Below are 19,214 nucleotides of genomic sequence, written 5' to 3'. Positions count from 1 at the left end.
GGATGTGGAATCTTACTCTGTAGTTTCACAGAGCGGCTGAGACCATGTGTGTGGCAGGACCTCCCTAAGAGGCCATTGCACGAAGCCGTGGAAATGAAGTCCGTATTCCGTCAGAGATTGCCAAGTGTGGAAGATGCTAGAACCGTGGGATATATGCCAAGGAAAGCTGCACACTAGGAGTAGGACCAGCCCAAGAGAGAGGTGGGTAGCAAAGTTTGAGGGATGATACAGGACCCTCTCTCAATTCTTATTAAAACTGGATAAGGGCAGAGTTCAGATTATTACCAGAACTCAGAAAAAAAAATTTAGGGGATACTAGAGAATTGAAGGCAATTAAAACAATAGTCGAGGTAGGGAAAACTCAAGAGTCAATAATGAGAAAAAAAGCTCCTAGGATTTAGCCCTGAGCAATGCTAGCATTTCCTGAGCAGGGAAGGGGACCCAGGAGAATTAGGAAATGCCCGTCTCTGTAGTAAATATTACAGTAGCATGTTAGCAGTAGGGATGCAAGGTGGGGGCTAAGAATATTCGCTCACACTGGTGTGTGTGCATGTCTGTATGAGCGTATATGTCTAGTTACACATGAAGCTATACATGCATACATGAAACGTATTGTATTAGCCTGTTTTCTGATGTTATGTGATAGAGGTTTCATGAGATTCCATTGGAACTGAGTGTTTTCTACCTCCTAGCTACGGAGCTTTTATAAACTTTATCACATTATTCACACTTTTGCGGTAAGCACGCCTGTGTGTCCAGCCACACAGAAGTGTAGCACGTATAATCTACTGTTTAGATAAATAACCCGTTTTTCAGAAATGTACACCTACCAGTAAGCAAAGCATGACTGTATTCGATTCTTATCTTTGTCCTGAGTGCACTGTATCTATATCAGAAACAGAGATAAATATGTGTGTGTCAGAATCTATTGAACTTGCAACATACAGCATTTTCATTGGCAGCAATTTGCTCCCCCCCCCCGTGTGTGTGTGTGTGTGTGTGTGTGTGTGTGTGTGTGTGTGTGTGTGTGTTCGCGCGCGCTGCATTGCTTTCAGACCAAAGGATTGATTGATTGTAAACCCCGGAGCTCCAGGTTTCAGCCAGCCTGCCCCTTTTTTGCTTTGAATCTTGTAATACCCTCGGAGTCTAAATAATTCTTTGCACAGGTCAGTGTCTACTCTCTATCCCACTAAAAAGCACTGCAAACCAAATGATGTTCCCTTTTGTTCTCTAGTTTATTTCAAAAGCCTTACAACGCAATACGATTTCAAGTAACTGCGGGAGAAGTGGGTCTTTTCGGGACAGTGTCGGCTGGCCTCACCACCATTCAAACAAATGCAATTACGATGCTTTCCACATCCAAGACTCCACAGAGCTGCTGAACCCGGGGCCCTTTGCGGGGCCTCCACTGCAGCTGCGCACCAGAGCGACAGAGCCGGTCAACTTCAAATCCCAGAAACCCTGTGTCCCGGAGTGGACTACATTTCCCAAAGGCCTGCGCGTCCTCAGTCCTCGAACCCCTTTCCCAGCCCCGCCTCCCCTGTGAGTTTCAACCGGCTTGCTGGGCTTCTGAAAGGCTGGCTAAGAGGCTCGGGGCCGAGCTCTCCGGGGCTGAGTCTCCACTCGTGGCTCGGAGCCTTCATGAGGCGTGGCGGGAGCCAGAGGGAGGTGAGCGGCGTGGCCAGGCTGGAGGACATGGAGGCCTATGGCGGCCCCAGCTTGGGCTGCCCTGAGCCTCTGGTCCCCTTTCTGGGGTTTTCTCTAGGGTTCTGGAAATTGACCCTTTGACATCTGCGCTGTTGGGTGGGCATCACGTGGAGTGGAGGAACACTGTCCTGGGCCTGTGTCAGATCTGAGCAGGTGGAAACGGGTGCGTCCTCACTGTGACTCTGGCCTCGGTTTCCTAACCTGAAGGGGCCGGGCAATGCCAGCTGGCACGTGGGGGCGCAGTGAGTCCGCTCTATGATGGAGTCCAGTGTCGCCTAAGTCTTCTCTGATGCCCATCCCCAGCTCCTGCTTCTCTCTCTGGAGGCAGGAGAGCCAGGCTCAGCTGATGCTGATAGGACACATTCGGACATGGTGCTTCTGAGGGTGCGAAGTAGTCCGACTTTTTTCTTCCCTCAGATCACATTTTTGGAGACTGTACCCATCCTTAAGAAAAGCCCAGAAAGAGATCATGGCTCCAGAGCAAAGGGAAGGGAAGTCTCAGGTGAGCGCGTTGCCGTCTCAATTCTTAGTAGAAAGTGGGTTTTGTATGGTTTTGTTTTTCCTTTCTGACTGAAGCCCTGTATCCAGGATTTGGTGCCCATGGAGGAGCTGGTCCTTCATCGTGAGTGGTTTATGTAGCGAGCACACCCTGTGCTCACAGTTGTCTAGCCTCGCTGTTGGCTGACCCCAGTCTGCTGTATACCTACTAAATTGACAGTGACATACAAGTGTCCTTTTGTTTTGTTTTTGTTTTTGGAGACAGGGTTTCTCTGTAGCTTTGGAGCCTGTCCTGGAACTAGCTCTTGTAGATCAGGCTGACCTCGAACTCACAGAGATCCACCTGCCTCTGCCTCCCAAGTGCTGGAATTAAAGGTGTGTGCCACTCCGCCCAGATGCAAGTGCCCTCTTATCACTAGGGACACATCTGGGGAAAGTCCTTCTGGTCTGCCTCCTTCCTTCGTGTATGCTTCTCTCAGCCCTCACTAAGAGTGCTCATCTATTTCCTTTTGCCCTTGAAAATACTTAGATGCCCCCTCAGCCTTCTCCAGGCCATATCCCCACCAGCACCACCACTCTTTGGAACCTAAGTTTCGATTGTAGCATTTGTGTGAAAACTAATCGTGACCTGCCATTTTAAGGTGCAGGAATTTAAGAGATGCCCCACCTAGATGAGACACCACGTGGACAAAGGAAAGCCACACTGCAGGGGATACAGTTTCAGGAGCATGACTCTGAAAGCAGGGAGACAACTTCTCAAGAAGCCATGAAGAAAATCAGTGAGCACAGGGGTCAGGAAATGGGATGCTCAAGACAGCTGAATTTTAACCCATCCCCTCTATTGCCATTTGTGGGCCTTGAGAAAGTAAGTCTAACTTTCTGTGCCTCAGTTTCCTCACCAAGAAAATAAAAATAGCAACACTTGTCCTCTTCTAGAATAGGTCAGAGAATGGCATAGTTAGTTCGTGGAAGGTGTTTAGATCAGGCCAGGCTCATAGTGACGACTCAGCTTCAGTTACCCTGGCACCAGACTACACTGTATTAACAATACAGGTTATCTTTGGACCCTAAAGGGCTGGGATTTGGGTAGCTCCGTTTCCTTAAGCCTTCACATTCCATCTAGGAGAGTCAAGTTTTGTTCATGTCCTGAACCTTCACCCCTGTGTGTGTTTGTGAACCATGTCCCACATCTCGCTTATCTTCTCCCCATGTCAATACTACAGTAAAAACAAAAACAGGAATCCTCAGGGTCCAGAAGTTTAAGACCAAGGAAAGAACAGAGCAGGTCCTGTGTTCACGTGAGATGTCTTCAGTTGCGGTGCTGCTATCAGTGGTTTTGGCAGCTGCTGACCTCACATTCTTGTCTCTGAAGCGAGGCTTGAAGCAGGAGATTGTGTACAGGCTTACCAGTCTATCTACACAGCTTTTTTGCAATGTTGAAATTATTTTATGCATGTTCCTATTCACTGATTAGAGCAAGCAAAGACCATCTTTTGTATTCTCTCCATAATAAATTATGTTTCCTCTATAGGTATTGCATGCATGTGGAAATTAAGGGTAAAGAATCTTGCTGGCCATGGTGGTGCACATCTTTAATCCCAGTACTAGGGAGGCAGAGGCAAGCAGATCTCTGTGAGTTTGAGGCCAGCCTGGTCTACCATATCAATTTCCAGTTCCATCCAAAGCTATATAGACACTATCTCAAAAACAAAAACAAAATAAAAAACTCAAAAGAACCTTTATCAGAAGAACTTCTAATTACCATGATGTGCACTAATGGCCATACTCCCTGCACACACAGCCATGATGTGCACTAATGGCCACACTCCCTGCACACACAGCCGGATTTCTGCCCGCCGCTTCTCTCTGTGTATGAGTGGCTGGTTGATCATTAAATGGGTGATCCGGCCCCTTTAGAACCTTCAGTGGCATCAGCAGCATTTCACGATGGCCCGTCCACCTCCCACCCTGTCATCTCCCTCATGCTGTATGAGGAGCATACAGCAACTCGCTGGTCCTAGAGTTGGAATGGCTCTCCCTCACAGGCGTCAGTGACGTTCGAGGATGTGGCCGTGCTCTTTACTCGGGATGAGTGGAAGAAGCTGGACCACTCTCAGAGAAGCCTGTACCGGGAGGTGATGCTGGAGAACTACAGCAACCTGGCCTCCCTGGGTAAGGGCGTTCCCTGTGGGCATAGATTCAGAATGAGACCTTAGCATCGCCTTCCCTGAATGAAAGCTGTGGTTATTAAAACACCCTAACTGGGTTTTGCTGTAGGTCTGTACAGATCAGATCTCTATAAATGCTGGAACTGTTTGCCACTTTCAGGTGTTTAAGTGCCCAAAATAAGAGAACAAAGGGGGCTGATACTGTCCGTAGTTTGACAGTAGAAATCCTTTTCAGGGTTGAAACTGCATTTTCTTATTATATTTATTCTGTGCTGCCTGTAAGCAGACGTCCCTCAACCCTCCTTCTCTACCTATCTTTTGCCTCTCCCACTTCCTTTTTGCAGTCAGGTCAATGCTGTATACTTTATCTTTGAAAAGGGATAAAATTGTGTTTTCCTGCTGAAACAGGCTACTTGACACCTAATCTTTTTCACAGATACCTGCTTAGAAGTTTTCATTCTGCCTGTATACCCAATGTTCCTTTTCTAGAACTGCCTGCTTATTGTGCTTCCATAATGTACAGTTAGTTCTGCCAGTCACCTCCTATGAGCTACTTGGCCTCTGCTCAACACATCCCATCAGATGACAGGCAACAGCCTAAGTACCCTATAAAAGTGTGCTATGCCATCTCCTGAGCTTCCCACACAAATATGCAATGCTTGTTCATGTTAAAACAAAACTATAAGCCTTTTTTATTGTTAATTTTGTTTGTGATCAGGATTTCCATTTACCAAACCAAAAATGATCTCCGTGTTGCAGCAAGGAGAAGAACCCTGGAAAGCAGAGAAAGAAAGTCATGGCAACTCCTCTCTTGGTGAGTGGGTGGGCCTGTGATACCCCAGAATCTCTACAAAATCAGAACAGAAGGTAACCTCAGTGACTGGAGACTGCCCTAGAGCAGCGGGTTCTTTAGTGACAGGGCTGTTAAGGGGGAGGACCAAGGATGAGAAGATAAAGAAGATAGGAAAACTGGGTCAGGAATCTATGCAAGCAAGTTTATTAAGAAGTGCAGCATCTTATATTCTCTTTGTGGTGGGGACGGGAGAGTCAGAGGAAAGCTCTCACACAGTGGGGCGATGCCAGCAGGAAGCTAGCCAAGCAGTGTTGCACAAAGGGAACACAGAATACCTTAAGCGAGTGTCACAGACTGAGCCCATGGCAGCCTTGGGACTGCTAACCACAGCTCTTTGGTGTTAGAAGAGTTGCGTACTCATGATCTGAAGCTGAGGCTCCCCCAAAGCCCTGCCTGCAGGCCATTACTAACTCTGCCAAGCATGTTCCCTCTCCATACACCAGGGCCTCAGAGAAAGCCTTGGATCAGCCTATTCTCAACAGATTTCTTCAGGTACTTGATCCTCAAGGACTGATAGGAAATGGAAATCCCAAGATCCTAGACCCTAGCTTCCCCTCCTGTCTCTGCTGACTTTATAAATGAATATCTCAAAATCTCTTATTCTTCCTGAGGAGGCTGTGTTTCGTGCACAATAATTCAGCATACTTAAGGATATATTGAAAGTAATTCTTTCTAGCTATGCACAGAGTATTATAGAAAGAAAAGACAAAGAGAATGAGCTTGGAAGGCCTCATGGTGTTTTGGTATAGTTTTGAGAGATTTGGACTGTCCTCTGGATAATAGGAATATCTAAGAAGTTTAAGGAGATTTTTATGATCCCTGATATTTTAGTGGGGAAAACAGGTCTGGTGCAGAAATAAATGCCCCAAATAAATACACAACTAAAGAGCTCTGACATATCCCCACTCTGGCTTGTATCACCCTGCTTAAGATGAAAGAACACACTGATGTGGACAGAGCTCCACGACAGGCTGGGGAGTGAAAAGGCTGCAGAGCTCTGTGAAGATGTGGCACCATCTCTGCTCAAGAAAACGTGTTGTTTGCATGAGTGACAGCTGTGTAGGCAGGGAGCCATGGAAAGCAGTCATTACTTTTGGAATGCATCTGTAAAGAGGGACTTTATTCTGATGTGTAGTTTCTTTCAGAGACTGTTAACAGTCGTGAAGTCCTTATGTGATTGGAATTCACTAAGACTGGCTATTTTGGAAGCATTAGGAGGACAGATGCAAAGTAAGGCGAAGCTAGAGGTGGAAGCTTCCTGGAGCCACTTCAGGAGACGAGTAGGGGATGGAGTGGCTGCTTCAGGAGTGAGGGAAGTGAGACGGTGTCTGCTGGGTGAGAGCGTAGGAGTTTTCTGTGGTTTCCAGTTGAAGTACTTGGATAGTTGTTCACCCATAGGTAGATGTCTAAGGTAAGACAGATGTAGTTGGGATCCACATGAGAGGTTAAAACCCCTCATAGACACATGAAAGTGGAATTTGTAGCCTTGAGTTGACTACAGAGGGCAGAATTCCAGGAATGCCATTGCACCATGTTTAAGAGAAAGGAATCAGAGATGAGGAAAAAGAAATGAAGAAATGGAAGAGGTGGATGTTTTGGCAGCTGAGAGTTGAATAAAGGAGACTCCCTGACGTGAGAGCAGGACTCCCAGTTGGCCCTACCATCTGGCCATGTCCTTATCTAAATAAGCTGGATATAAGCAAGGCAGCATCAGGCAGGATGGGACCTGGTCCTGTTCTTGTGCAATCTAGTGGGGACAATGAGAGTGAAGATACCAAGCACACACAGGACACAGAATGACGGTCACATTAGACACGAGAAGTCTAGTGAGGACTAGGCAGCAAAGACAGGAGCTCCCTGATCATGTGGAGTCCAGTCTAGGAATTGTCTAGTAATGGTCAGAAGGGAGCCACTGTTGACCCAGGAGACAGCAGTCAGACTAGATCCTGCTATGGCCCATCGAAGGATTTGACCTGAGGATTTGAGAGTCTTGTACAGGACTGAGGAGTCATAAGCAGCCTGGAGCTGGGCCCAGCCCCCCATTCCCTTCGGAGAGCAGCCCCCTTAAATGAGCTTTGTTCATTCCAGTTGTTTAGCTCTCATACACTATTTTTTTTTTAATTTTCGAGACAGGGTTTCTCCGTAGCTTTTTTTTTGGTTCCTGTCCTGGAACTAGCTCTTGTAGTTCAGGTTGGCCTCGAACTCACAGAGATCCGCCTGCCTCTGCCTCTCGAGTGCTGGGATTAAAGGCGTGTACCACCACCGCCCGGCTTCGTACACTATTTTATAAAGTAGTATTTTCCATTTTTCCTTCTTGCTAGTATCTTTAGGCATATAGTATTTATTTAGGTATCTTCCTATATTCTTCCTATAAATCTAGTCTTAGCTAATCATACCCATCACCAGCAATTTTTTTTTTCTTCCAGGATGCAACAGCAGTCTTCAAACCACAAAATCAACTCAAACTAAAGATTCATCATCTCAGGGATTAGTGAAGAAACATCTCAAAAGAGACAAGTCCTGGGACTTCACCTCAGGAAATTTCTGCAGATCTGGCAATGGTTTTAAAAAGCAGGACAAAAATGAAAGCTTACAAATAACTCCAGTCACCCATATGAAAATCCTTACTGTAGATAAAAGCCATAAGAATTTTGAATTTGGTCCAAACGTCGACCTGAAGTCAGTTGGTAAACGAAAGATCACTAGGGAAAAAAAACAAAGAAATAGCCTCAAGAAAAATTCAAACTCACTTAATCAACCAAAAATCAAGACTGCAGAGAAACGCTATAAATGTAGTACCTGTGAAAAAGCTTTCATGCACAACTCATCCCTTCGAAAACACCTGAAAAACCATACGGGAGAGAGATTATTTCAATGTAGAGATTGTTTGAAAGCTTTCAGCCAAAGTTCTGCTCTTATTCAACATCAAAGGACTCACACTGGAGAGAAACCCTACATATGTAAGGAGTGTGGGAAAGCCTTCAGCCATAGTGCGTCCCTTTGTAAGCACCTAAGAACTCATACTCTGGAGAAATCTTATACATGCAAAGAATGCGGAAAATCCTTTAGCAGGAGGTCTGGCCTTTTTCTGCATCAAAAAATCCATGCCCGAGAAAATCCTCATAAATATAACCCAGGTAGGAAGGCATCCACTTCCCTTTCAGGATATCAGAGAATCCATTCCAGAAAGAAGACCTACTTGTGTAACGAGTGTGGCAACACCTTTAAGTCTAGCTCCTCCCTTCGCTATCACCAGAGAATCCACACCGGAGAGAAACCTTTCAAATGTAGCGAATGTGGCAGAGCCTTCAGTCAGAGCGCTTCACTTATTCAACATGAAAGAATTCACACTGGAGAAAGGCCCTACAGGTGTAATGAATGCGGAAAAGGCTTCACTTCTATCTCAAGACTCAACAGACACCGAATAATTCACACTGGGGAGAAATTGTATAATTGTAATGAATGTGGCAAAGCCTTAAGTTCCCATTCAACTCTTATTATTCATGAGAGAATTCACACTGGAGAGAAACCATGTAAATGTAAAGTCTGTGGGAAAGCCTTCAGACAGAGTTCAGCTCTCATCCAGCATCAGAGAATGCACACTGGAGAGAGACCTTATAAATGTAATGAGTGTGGGAAGACATTCAGGTGCAATTCATCCCTCAGTAACCATCAGCGAATTCATACCGGGGAGAAACCGTACCGATGCCAGGAATGTGGGATGTCATTTGGTCAAAGTGCAGCTCTTATACAGCACCAGAGAATTCACACAGGAGAGAAACCCTTTAAGTGTAACACATGTGGGAAGAGTTTTAGACAGAGCTCCTCCCTTATTGCACACCAGCGAATCCACACTGGAGAGAAGCCCTATGAATGCAGTGCATGTGGGAAGCTCTTCAGCCAGAGATCCTCCCTTACCAATCACTACAAAATTCATATTGAAGAGGACTCCTTGAACACAGATTTGCATGAGTAAAAGCAATTAACCAAAGTTCCTCGGAATATATACTTCATATTGACTTAATAAATATAATGAATATGAGGAAACTTTCAATTTAGTCCTATGAGATTAAAATTACAAGGATAAACCTTGGCTATATAATAATTGAGAAAGTTTTCCTACCTTCCAGTCACCTTTTAAGAACAGATACTTTAAAGTTACAAACATTAGCACTGACCATTTGTAAGGTAAAAGGAACACTTTTATTTTGTCCATATAATATATAATATATGCAATATATAAACCCTAGAAAAATCTGAGTTTAGGAGTGCTATGCTGTTGTTATTAGCAAAAGAAATATCAGCTATGAGCATATTTACTACAACCAATATTTTAATAGGGAATAACTAAAATACATGCATTTTTAAAGCAAGGGACCAAACTTAAAAAAAAAAAAACTACCTCACAATGTCTGAAATTTTCCTTTTCCTATGTTATTGTCAAAATGCATGATTTTTATTAAAGAGAAAGAAAAAATTTTGTGCTTCTAATTTTCTAACTTCCCTACAGTCTTCCCACTCTTAATTCTAATTTTGTGCTGTGAATTATTTTCCTTCATTGTCTTGACTCATTAGTTATTAAGCCATGCCCTGAATGGTAGCAGTAAATCTTGTCATAGTTGCGTTGGAGCAAACAGGCTAGACTGCCAAAATGAGCTGTGGGAGCTTAAAGACATCTGACAGAACTGCCTCGCATGCACACCACACACCTGCACCTCCAAACATGCCCGCCACACACAGACACACAAAGGACAAAATTGAGTTTTCCAGTGCCAATATATAGACATAATTGATTTTTACATATTTGCCTTATTTAAGTAACCTAGTTTATTTATGTGTGCATGCGAATTTCTAATAGTGTGTTTGTAGATTCTTGGCACTCACAATCATGCTATCTACAAATACCATTTTTTCTCTTACCAGTGTCTTATCTTTCTTAAAATGTGCCACTACCTATATATCATTTTAGTTTTTCTTATCTGATGACAGTGTCTTTTATTTATTTTCCTTATTTAGGCCCTCTAAAACGTGCCATACAATAAAAATAACAATACTTTCCCATTTAACCTACTAGCTTCGGTTTGTGGGTGCTTGTTCTGAAACTGACTGAACAGCGCTTGTGCTGAGTTTTCTCATAACGGAGTAGCATTTTGTTACATCCACTTTGTACATTGACTAAACATGATAGTTTTCCTCTTCGTTGTTTTAAGAATATACTTTCTGATTCTCACCACCACTGGGTCTTATAACACCCAGGCTGGCCTAGATGCCAACTATGCAGCTATCTTCCTGTTTCAGCCTCCTAAATGTATGACAGGCATGCACCACTGCACCCAGCAGTTGTCCTAATTTTGATGGTGTATGGGTAAAATAAATTCTTATTGGCCATGCTGTATTATAATGTGTGTGTTTGTGTGTAAGTCAGGTTTCTTCCTTAGTAAGTAGAAGCCCAACTGAAGTAACCAGGATTGTCTTCTATAAACTTAGAGCAGAAAGAAAGTAAACTTATTTTTATTTTATGTATATGAGTATTTTTGCCTGCATGTATGTAAATGTACCATGTGTGCAGCTTCCAAGACCATAAGAGGACATCTGAAAACCTAGAACTAGAATTATAGTTGTGAGCTACCATGTAGGGGCTGGGAACTGTTGTGGGATAGTCTTTTTGTACAATGTACAGATGTATCTCTGCCAAGGCACCTGATTGGTTTAATAAAGAGCTGAATGGAAAATAGCTAGGCAAGAAAGGGTAGACAGGGCTTCCAGAGAGAGAAGGATTCTGGGAGGAATCTGAGGTACGGAAAATTTATCAGTGAAACTCTGGGTACGGGGCAGGGAGTCAGACATAAAGTGTGGTGGAGAGGTAATGAGCAATGTGGCAGAACATAGATTAATATAAACAGGTTAATTTAAGTTATAAGAATTAGCTAGGAACAAGCCTAAGCTAAGGATTTTAAGTCTCTGGCTCATTATTTGGGTGCTGGCCATCCAAAGAATGTCCAACCACAGGGAACCAAATCCAGATCCTCTGCAAAAGCAGCCAGTGCTCTAACCCCAGAAATTTTTAACATACATATCTAGATAGAACAGTAACAACACCTGAACAAGAAGGGGAAACTTCTGTAACTCCAGTTCCAGAGCATCTGACTCTGTCATAACGTCTACAGGCCTGCATCAGGCACACATACACACATGTAGGAAAAACATTGATACACATAAAAGTAAAGAGTACTACCAAAAAAAAAAGGCTCAGGGTAAAGGAGTAAGTCACAAAACAATCCCACACCAGTTTGGAATTATGATTAATAAAAGGGTCATTTATTTAAAGGGGAAAACTTACAGATCACCATCCTAGACAACAGCCCTCTGCACAACCAGGAAAAGAGTCTCTTAGCTGGAAGTGGAGTCCAAAGCAAAAGAGAGAAAGAGCGCGCGCGCGCGCGCACACACACACACACACACACACACACACACACACACACACGGGCTACCGCTGCTATTTCAAGCCAAAGAGACCACACCCAAGTGGGCTGGTATTGGCTGAAGGAGTGGAAAGAGCTCCTGTAGCACCAGAGGAAGTGTGGATCATTCTAGCATCCTTAGGAACAGTGGGAGACAGCCTTCCTAGTATAGAGGGTTCCTGATAACAGAAATTAGGAAATTAATGCTTGAAATGAAAGCCGAAGTTAAGCCATTAGATATCTTGAGTGGTATCTGTAGTTTAAAGCTGTAAGACATGATCATGAAAATAAAATGGCTAATTTGAGGACTGTTTTAGGAAGAACATCTAAAAACAAACAGTTCAAAGGTTATTTCTGGATTGAAAAATTGCCTCTCACAGAAGTTTGGGAGCCTGAAAAAAAAAAGTTCTTTATTAGCAGTAAAAATTCTAGTTCTATTGTTAGAACTGGACAAATGTCCAGATATTTTTCTGTAGTCAGATCTTTTCATTGGGATCACTGGCTACTCAATAACGACACAGAGACTTATTGTTATAAAAGATCAGACAATAGCTTAGGCTTGTTACTAACTGGCTATACAACATAAGTTATCCCATATCTCTTAATCTATGTTCTTTTATGTGGCTTGGTTACTTTTACTCTCTACTCCCCATGCTGGCAACTCCACTTTCTTCTTCCCAGAGCTCTCTCTGCCCAGATGTCCATGCTATACCACCTGCCTAGCTATTGGCCTTTTAGATTATTAATAAACCAATCACAATGACATATGTTTACACCGTGTAAAGGAGTATTACACAGCATTTCCCCCTTTTGTCTAAATAAAAAAGAAAGATTTTAACTCTTAGCACAGTAAAACTATATACAATAAGAACAATTATTAGATAAGAATTGCATTTATAATGTCCAATCCATTTGCATTTGGCAAAATCAGAGAAAATATTTTATTGTCTATCCTATCCTAGTGAGTCTAAAGTTTTGTACCTAATTTTCTTTTTATCCCAATTTGTATACCAACCCCAAACTATTTTTTAGAACTCAAAAAATTTTTAAACAATTTAAGCTTTTATGTCTCTCAACCTTATATACTTTTGTGAGTTTTTTTCTAAATTTGGTAACAAAGAAAACTATAGCTATCTAGGCTTCAATCCCCATCAGAGACCCAAGAAGGATAAAATATCACCTGAATAAACAGGAAGAATAGTGTAAGCCACTTCTAAATTTAAGAAATGACAGAGATATCTGGCTGCCTGGACAGCCACCCCAAGGTTCCTCTGTAACATTGGGGCATCCATCTTTGGCCTACAGGCCTAGAATATCTGATAGACTTTTCTGTGAAGCAAGAATTTTGAAGGTATGTCCTATCCTGTTTTGTCAAACTTTGGCAGTCACTTTCTTTATGTCTTTCTTGTCCATTTTTGACAGTATACTGTCAGCAGTTGGGGCAAGGGCAGTTTCTTACCCAAATAGCTAGTTTTTGCTGCTTGTTTAATAATTTTTCTGTATACTGTGAATATGTATTACTCTCATTGGTTAATAAAAAGCTGACAGGATAGTAGCTATAGCATGAATGCTAATTGGTATTAATAAAAAGTCAGATATGGGGGTTAATGCTGAAGATCAGAGAAGCAGAGCACCAGTCACTAGAGAGTTCTTTGGCCTCTACCAGTGCTCAGACTGAAGGGACAATCCTGTCCTCAGACTGCATCTCCAGACTGCATCTGTCTCCACTAAAACTCAGACTGCACTGAGCTCCTGTCTCCTACCTTATATTCTTCTTTCTGCCCAGCCATATCACTCCTGTCTCCAGTTCCCCAATGCTAGGATTAAAGGTGTAGGATCCCAGGTGCTGGGATTACCTTTGTGTGAGCTCTGTTTCTCTTTTAGATAGATTCAATATTGTGTAGCCCAGGGTAACCTTGAACTAACAGAGATCCCTCTGCCTCTGTCTCCCAAGTCCTGGGATTAAAGATATGTCCCACTACTCCCTGGCCTCTAGTGTCTTAGCTCTGCACCCTGATCTTCAGCCAAGCTTTCTTGTTAAAACAAAGAAAACATCACTACAGGTAGATGGGAAAACCAAACTGAGAATGATGGGAAGAAGGAGGGGGGAGTCAGGAGAGATGCGAGTCAACTGTCCAGGAAACAAGAAATGCTAAAGGACAGGTAAAGCCACAAGCCATGTAGTGATACATAGATTAATAGAAATGGGTTGATTTAAATTGTAGGAACTAGTTAGTAACAAGCCTAAGCTATTGGTCAAGCATTTATAATTCATATAAACCTCTGTGTGGTACTTTGGGGAGTGACTGATGAGTATTTGGGAATAGGCAATCAGGACAGAAAATGTCCACTTACATTTTGCCACAAAGAAAGCAAAATCCATTTGGAGATTCTTTGAGGCCCATCATCTTCTCTGAAGTAGATTGGTGCTGCCAGGAGCAGACATGTAATGAAAAGACATGTGTTATTAAAACATCTTAAATGCCATATTCTGTAGACCTCTGAAGTGTTTGAAGATCACCCATCTATTTAAAATATCTCTATTTGACCTTGAAGCCATACCTCACATGATGCAAGTTTGATTGTTATTTGTGACTAAGTAGTAATCTGCATTTTTTTAATTACCCTAGTTTGTAATGACTTTCAAGGACTAGAAATTTATATTAAATTGTTAAATGAGCTGCATAGGTGCAATACCTTAAACAACTAGAAACATGTATATGTTCTAACAAAACAACCTTATATTTGTATCAATATACAAAAATCCACACCAATGTAGAATATTTAAGACTAGTAGTTGCTTTTTTAATTTAAAAGTAGATTTGATAGTCTACCCTTTTATTCTATCATTTCTATATTCCCCCTTTTTTCAGAACAAGATCCTTGAATCTAATCTTTTTTGTTCAGCTTTTTTCTTAACCATTACCAATAACAATTTGTAACCAACCCCCCCAAATGATGAGAAATATTCATAACTCATTAAATGACCGAAAATCACACACCCCACCTCTTAGGAATGTGGCTGTCATGTTCTCTAGATTTCTTCTTGCTGTCTAGGGGTAATGATATCTCTAGGGGACCCCGATAAAATTGGGATAATAGTCAAGTCCAAGTCCTGGGAGAGTTAACTGTATTATTTGTTGTTCAGTCTCTGTGCAATGGGAAAGTGTAAGGCTTATCTGAAGTCCTGACTGTGGTAGTCTGTGAGGCTAAAGTGAAGAATTTTGGATTAATTTCATTGGCAGAGGAAATCTCAAAACAGCCTAGCATAGACTCTGTCACATGGTTACTAGTGCTAATTCTAATAAAGGTATATAATGAAAAGGAGCAAGCTGAGCAAGAAAAAATATTTGAGGAGGAAAACAGCATCAGAAAGTGGAGAAATATGAAGGAAAGGAATAAAGGGAGTAGTGACCTCAGGTTAAGATCCCACCCAGCTAAATTTCCAACTTATGAAAAGGAACTAAAGAAAAGTTTAGAGCAGGATGTAGTGGGTTTTAAGTTTTCTTTAAATGACCAACCTCTCCTCCGATGCAAATAATCACAATCAGACCAAATCAGACCGAATTAAAAGATACTCAGGTTTAATGAATGCCAGCACTCCAGGTAACCCCAGGAAAACACGAAAAAGGAGAGACCACATGTTCATTCTCTGGGGAGCAGTTTAAATAGCCTGTGGGAGTGGCTTTAACCTTCCTTGGGGAGGGGGTTACCATTTGGTGGGCTTTCTTGACCCTCCCTGGGGAGAGGTCACCGTTTGGCAGGCTTTCTCAGAGGTGGAGCTTGGACTGAGGCAACTCCCAGGAGAGGGGGCTTTGAAATGGAACTTTCCACCCAACATTCCAAAAATGGATGCCAGGGGTCTGGGGTGAAGCCCGCTAACCAAACAGTGGGGCACACCTTTAATCCCAGCACTGGGAAGGCAGAGAGGCTGGCAGATCTCTGTGAGTTTGAGGCCAGCCTGGTCTACAGAGCAGGTTTCAACACAGCCAAGCTTAGGCCATGAAAGACAGAAAGCCGGTGAGGATGTGATTGAACAAGGGGGCCATGTTCCAGTGCCAGCAAGTAGCAGAACTTGGCAGCTGCAGCCATGTGGTTCTGGTTTTAAAGACAGAAGAAAAGAGTCTTTTTCAGAGACCAGGAATGTGTCGTGGGTGTCCCTGAATGGAGTCCCTGTAGAGAGGCCATTGCACGAAACTGAATTAAAGCCTGGATTGCCTTAGAGAACCCAAGATGTTAAAGATGCCAGATCCGCTGGGATTCCTATCAAGGAAAGTTGCTAACAGGGAGTAAAAACAGCCCAAGAGAAAGGAGAGTGTGCAGTCAACAAAGCTGAACAGAGTTGGAGATCTGAAGAGCATTTTTGACATCACATGTAGAGATGCAGAGTCTGAAGTTTGCCCAGCTCGTTTTTGGTCTGGTTTTTGCCAAGTATTTCCTCACTATGCTCCTTTCCCTGCATTTTGGAATGATAATGTATATGTGATTACAGTTAAGAGATTGTCACGTAGCTCAGAGAAGACTTGGGACTTTGAAACAAGTTTGAGACTCTTACAGACTAAGGGGACTTTTGAAGTTGAACTGAATTCATTTTTCACATGATGATATGGCTATAGGCCTTTGGAGGCCAAGGGAGTGAAATGTGGTGGCTTGAGAGGGAGTGGCCCCTAAAGGGAGTGGCACCATTAGGTGTGGGCTTGTTGTAGGAAGTGTGTCACTGGAGGGGCAGGCTTAGAGGGACTCTCAGTTCACCTTTTCCTGCCTTTCTGTAAAACAGGCAGCCAGCACCATGAGTGCCTGCGTGCCACCATGTTCCCTGTCATGATGATAATTGACTGAACCTCTGAAACTATAAGCAAGGCAGCCCAATTAAATGTTTTCTTTATGAGTTGCCATGACTATAGTATCTCTTCACAGCAACAAAAACCCTAACTAAGATACCGAGTAAGTGCAAGGGCAGTTGTTTTAAGAATATCTCAGAGCCTCAAAGAGATCTCTGGCTTCTTTACGTGTCACACCCCCAAGGCATAAGGAAGACCTTCAAGTAGATAAGGATGTCTTCCTAAAAGTGGGACAGGTAGTACGCTCAGGACTTTCCTGGGGAAGCTTAGAAGCAGTACTCTTGGGAGAAGGCATCAAGGATTCATAAGAAATTTTCCATAAATCCATTATCCCTAAGTTACATAACTATGTATGCATGCAACCCATGAAGATCAAAAACAGGTGGCACAGCGGTCACCATGTGGCTCATCTTGGCTGGATCTTTGTCGAGCAGCTGTGCCATCCTCATCAGATACGTCTGCACCTTACCCCATCAAAGAATATGATCTAGAGACCAATTCTATTAAATGTGTGGCTACTTTGAAACCAGCATAAAATCATATCTATAAACCATTTCCTCCAAATCTTGGAGAAGACTGACTTATATGGGGCATAAAATCATATCTATAAACCATTTCCTCCTAGTCTTGGAGTAGACAGATTTATATGTGTCTATCAACTTGTTAATTTTGTTCTTCAAAGGTTGTACATTTGTGGTGATGTTTTCTGGTCAGCTTTTCTATCTGAGTGGAGAGAATACAAGTTACTTTGTATTTGGTGAAACTATGCAGACAGTGCAGACCTGTGACTTCAGTATTCAGGAAGCCTTGAACTTGTATCAGTCCTCCTGCCTGATTCCCCAGTGCTGAAATTACAGGTGCTCACTAATATGCCTGACTCTGGAACCGATTTTCTTTTCTTGTAATTGCTTTTTGCAGGGTTACTGTAACATTTCTTGTAAACCCTCAATTTTTTTGGGGGGGGGGGTTCAAGACAGGATTTCTCTGTAGCTTTTTTGGTTCCTGTCCTGGAACTAGCTCTTGTAGACCAGGCTGGCCTCAAACTCGCAGAGATCCACCTGCCTCTGCCTCCCGAGTGCTGGGATTAAAGGCGTGCGCCACCACCGCCCGGCTCAAATTTTTTTTTTTAAAAAATATGTTTATGTATGTATGTATGTATTGTAGGCAGACTTTTCTTTCTCACCTGCCAGTTTCCAAGTAACCAACACAGAGATGTGATATTAATTATAAGTGGTTGGCCAATAGCTCAGGCTTGTTGTTAGTTAACTCTCACAATTTAAATTAATCCACTTATATTGATCTACATTCAACTATATGGCATTATCTCTCATTCATCTTGCACATCCTGTTTTCTTTGTGCCTCACTACCGACTCCTCTGACTCCCCACTTTTTCCCAGTGTCCTTAGTCTGGTTTCCCCACCTAACCTCATCCTGTCCAGCTATTTCAGCTTCTTTATTAAAGCGTCACAGCATAATTTTCACAGCGTAAAGGAATGTTCTACAGTGTATGGTATGTGCATGTGAATGCAGGTGCCCGTGGAGACCAGAGGTATTAGATGCCTTGGCCATGAAGTTACAGCTGGTTGGAGCAGCCTGATGTGGGGTGCCAAGAACTCGGGTCCGGCTCAAGAGCAATAAACGCTCTTAACTACTGAGCCATCTCTCAAGCTAAGCCCTCAATTGTGATTTTTTTTCATATTCCCATATTTTTAAATAGTCCAAACAAACAATGGAGAAAGAGCCAGACACTACAACTGAGGACAAGAAAGAGATTTCTATTTGGTATGTTGGCAATAGGGGCAGCAACTTGCACTAAACAAGAGCTCAACCCTGAACACAAAAAAGCCAGCTAGAGATTTGTAGCCAACAGGGGAGAGCATGTTGGACATCAAGGAGGAGCTTTCTGCTAAAAGTATGTCACAGACTTAAGACATAGGGGTGGGGTTTAAAGAATTTGGTCACGTGTAGAGGGTGAGAGACTGAACGCATTTTTTGAGGCGAGTCAAAAAGTGGCCTCCAGAAGCCTCTCCAATATTTGGTTCAGGAGCCAGTCTTTGTCGCAGGAAACAGAAGATTTACATCCTGAAGGAAAAAAACAACGGGGTAGGAGACAAAGTGTAGAAGAGGGACTATTGAGGAAAGAGGCCAAACGAAGACGCAGGTGGATGGAAGAGGGTGGCCAGGGGGTGAATGTGACGCAATGCACCGTATGCAAGTAGGAGTATGTCAAGGTTTTAAGAAAAACATTGAAAAGACACATACGACCACCTTTATTTATTTACTTAGATAAGAACCAAACATTATAGTCTCTAGCCTATCTTTTTATCCTAAAATGCCACACGCTTCTCCAAGCTCCAGAGCGGCGGATGCAGCCGAAATTACCTGAGCATCCACGAGTCGGTTGGTTTTCCACAGAGACAACCCTGTAGCCCTAAGTTAGAAGAGCAGTATAACAGGAAGCCCCTGTCTCCGGCTCACGGAGCGCCTCGAAGTCTCTAGAACATTACATTACTAGCTTACCTCTCATGCTCCCTCATGCAAGAGGGTGTCCAGGGTCCTCTTACTTTAGGGAAGGAAAGGTTCTGGAACCGGTTTCTTTAAGGAAACACGTTTAAGGTGGTCAACCGCGCACGTGCACCAGAGGAACCACCCCTCGCCAGTAGCCCTGCAGCTGCGCCTGCGCCG

The 19,214-nt window shown here is 43.1% G+C and overlaps 1 protein-coding gene and 1 long non-coding RNA gene across 5 annotated transcripts; one reads left to right on the top strand and one right to left on the bottom strand.

The window, feature by feature from the left end:
* Positions 1 to 1,240: 1,240 nt before the first annotated feature.
* Znf354b (zinc finger protein 354B) lies at positions 1,241 to 10,738 on the top strand. 3 transcript variants are annotated; one of them, XM_050158495.1, is made up of 5 exons: positions 1,530 to 1,668; positions 2,125 to 2,209; positions 4,251 to 4,377; positions 5,092 to 5,187; positions 7,653 to 10,738. In XM_050158495.1, the coding sequence occupies exons 2-5, from the start codon at positions 2,177 to 2,179 to the stop codon at positions 9,200 to 9,202; spliced, it is 1,806 nt and encodes a 601-aa protein (XP_050014452.1). In that variant the 5' UTR covers positions 1,530 to 1,668; positions 2,125 to 2,176; the 3' UTR covers positions 9,203 to 10,738. The 3 variants fall into 3 exon arrangements, with proteins under 3 accessions (XP_050014453.1, XP_050014451.1, XP_050014452.1); XM_050158496.1 differs by lacking the exon at positions 2,125 to 2,209 and having other exon boundaries at positions 1,241 to 1,668; positions 5,133 to 5,187; positions 7,653 to 7,734; XM_050158494.1 differs by lacking the exon at positions 2,125 to 2,209 and having other exon boundaries at positions 1,521 to 1,668.
* LOC126511386 (uncharacterized) lies at positions 4,385 to 19,207 on the bottom strand. Of its 2 annotated transcripts, XR_007594682.1 has the most exons (5): positions 19,050 to 19,207; positions 14,043 to 14,116; positions 8,026 to 8,068; positions 7,855 to 7,928; positions 4,385 to 5,146 (listed from the first exon to the last, which is right to left on the bottom strand). It is a non-coding gene; the product is annotated as an uncharacterized lncRNA (long non-coding RNA). The 2 variants fall into 2 exon arrangements; XR_007594683.1 differs by lacking the exons at positions 7,855 to 7,928; positions 8,026 to 8,068 and having other exon boundaries at positions 19,050 to 19,204.
* Positions 19,208 to 19,214: the final 7 nt, after the last annotated feature.

The sequence above is a fragment of the Alexandromys fortis genome, unplaced genomic scaffold (assembly GCF_014885135.2).
Source record: "Alexandromys fortis isolate MF-2015 unplaced genomic scaffold, M_Fortis_MF-2015_v1.1 scaffold_99, whole genome shotgun sequence".
In the NCBI taxonomy this organism is placed as follows: domain Eukaryota; kingdom Metazoa; phylum Chordata; class Mammalia; order Rodentia; family Cricetidae; genus Alexandromys; species Alexandromys fortis.
Note: the sequence above shows the minus strand (reverse complement) of the source record. Positions and strands in the feature narration are given on the sequence as shown.

Coding starts and splice junctions, on each gene's coding strand:
- Znf354b (XM_050158495.1), top strand. CDS start 2,177: ATGGCTCCAGAGCAAAGGGAAGGGAAGTCTCAG. Junction 2,210..4,250: donor AAAGGGAAGGGAAGTCTCAG/GTGAGCGCGTTG, acceptor TCTCCCTCACAG/GCGTCAGTGACGTTCGAGGA. Junction 5,188..7,652: donor TCATGGCAACTCCTCTCTTG/GTGAGTGGGTGG, acceptor TTTTTCTTCCAG/GATGCAACAGCAGTCTTCAA.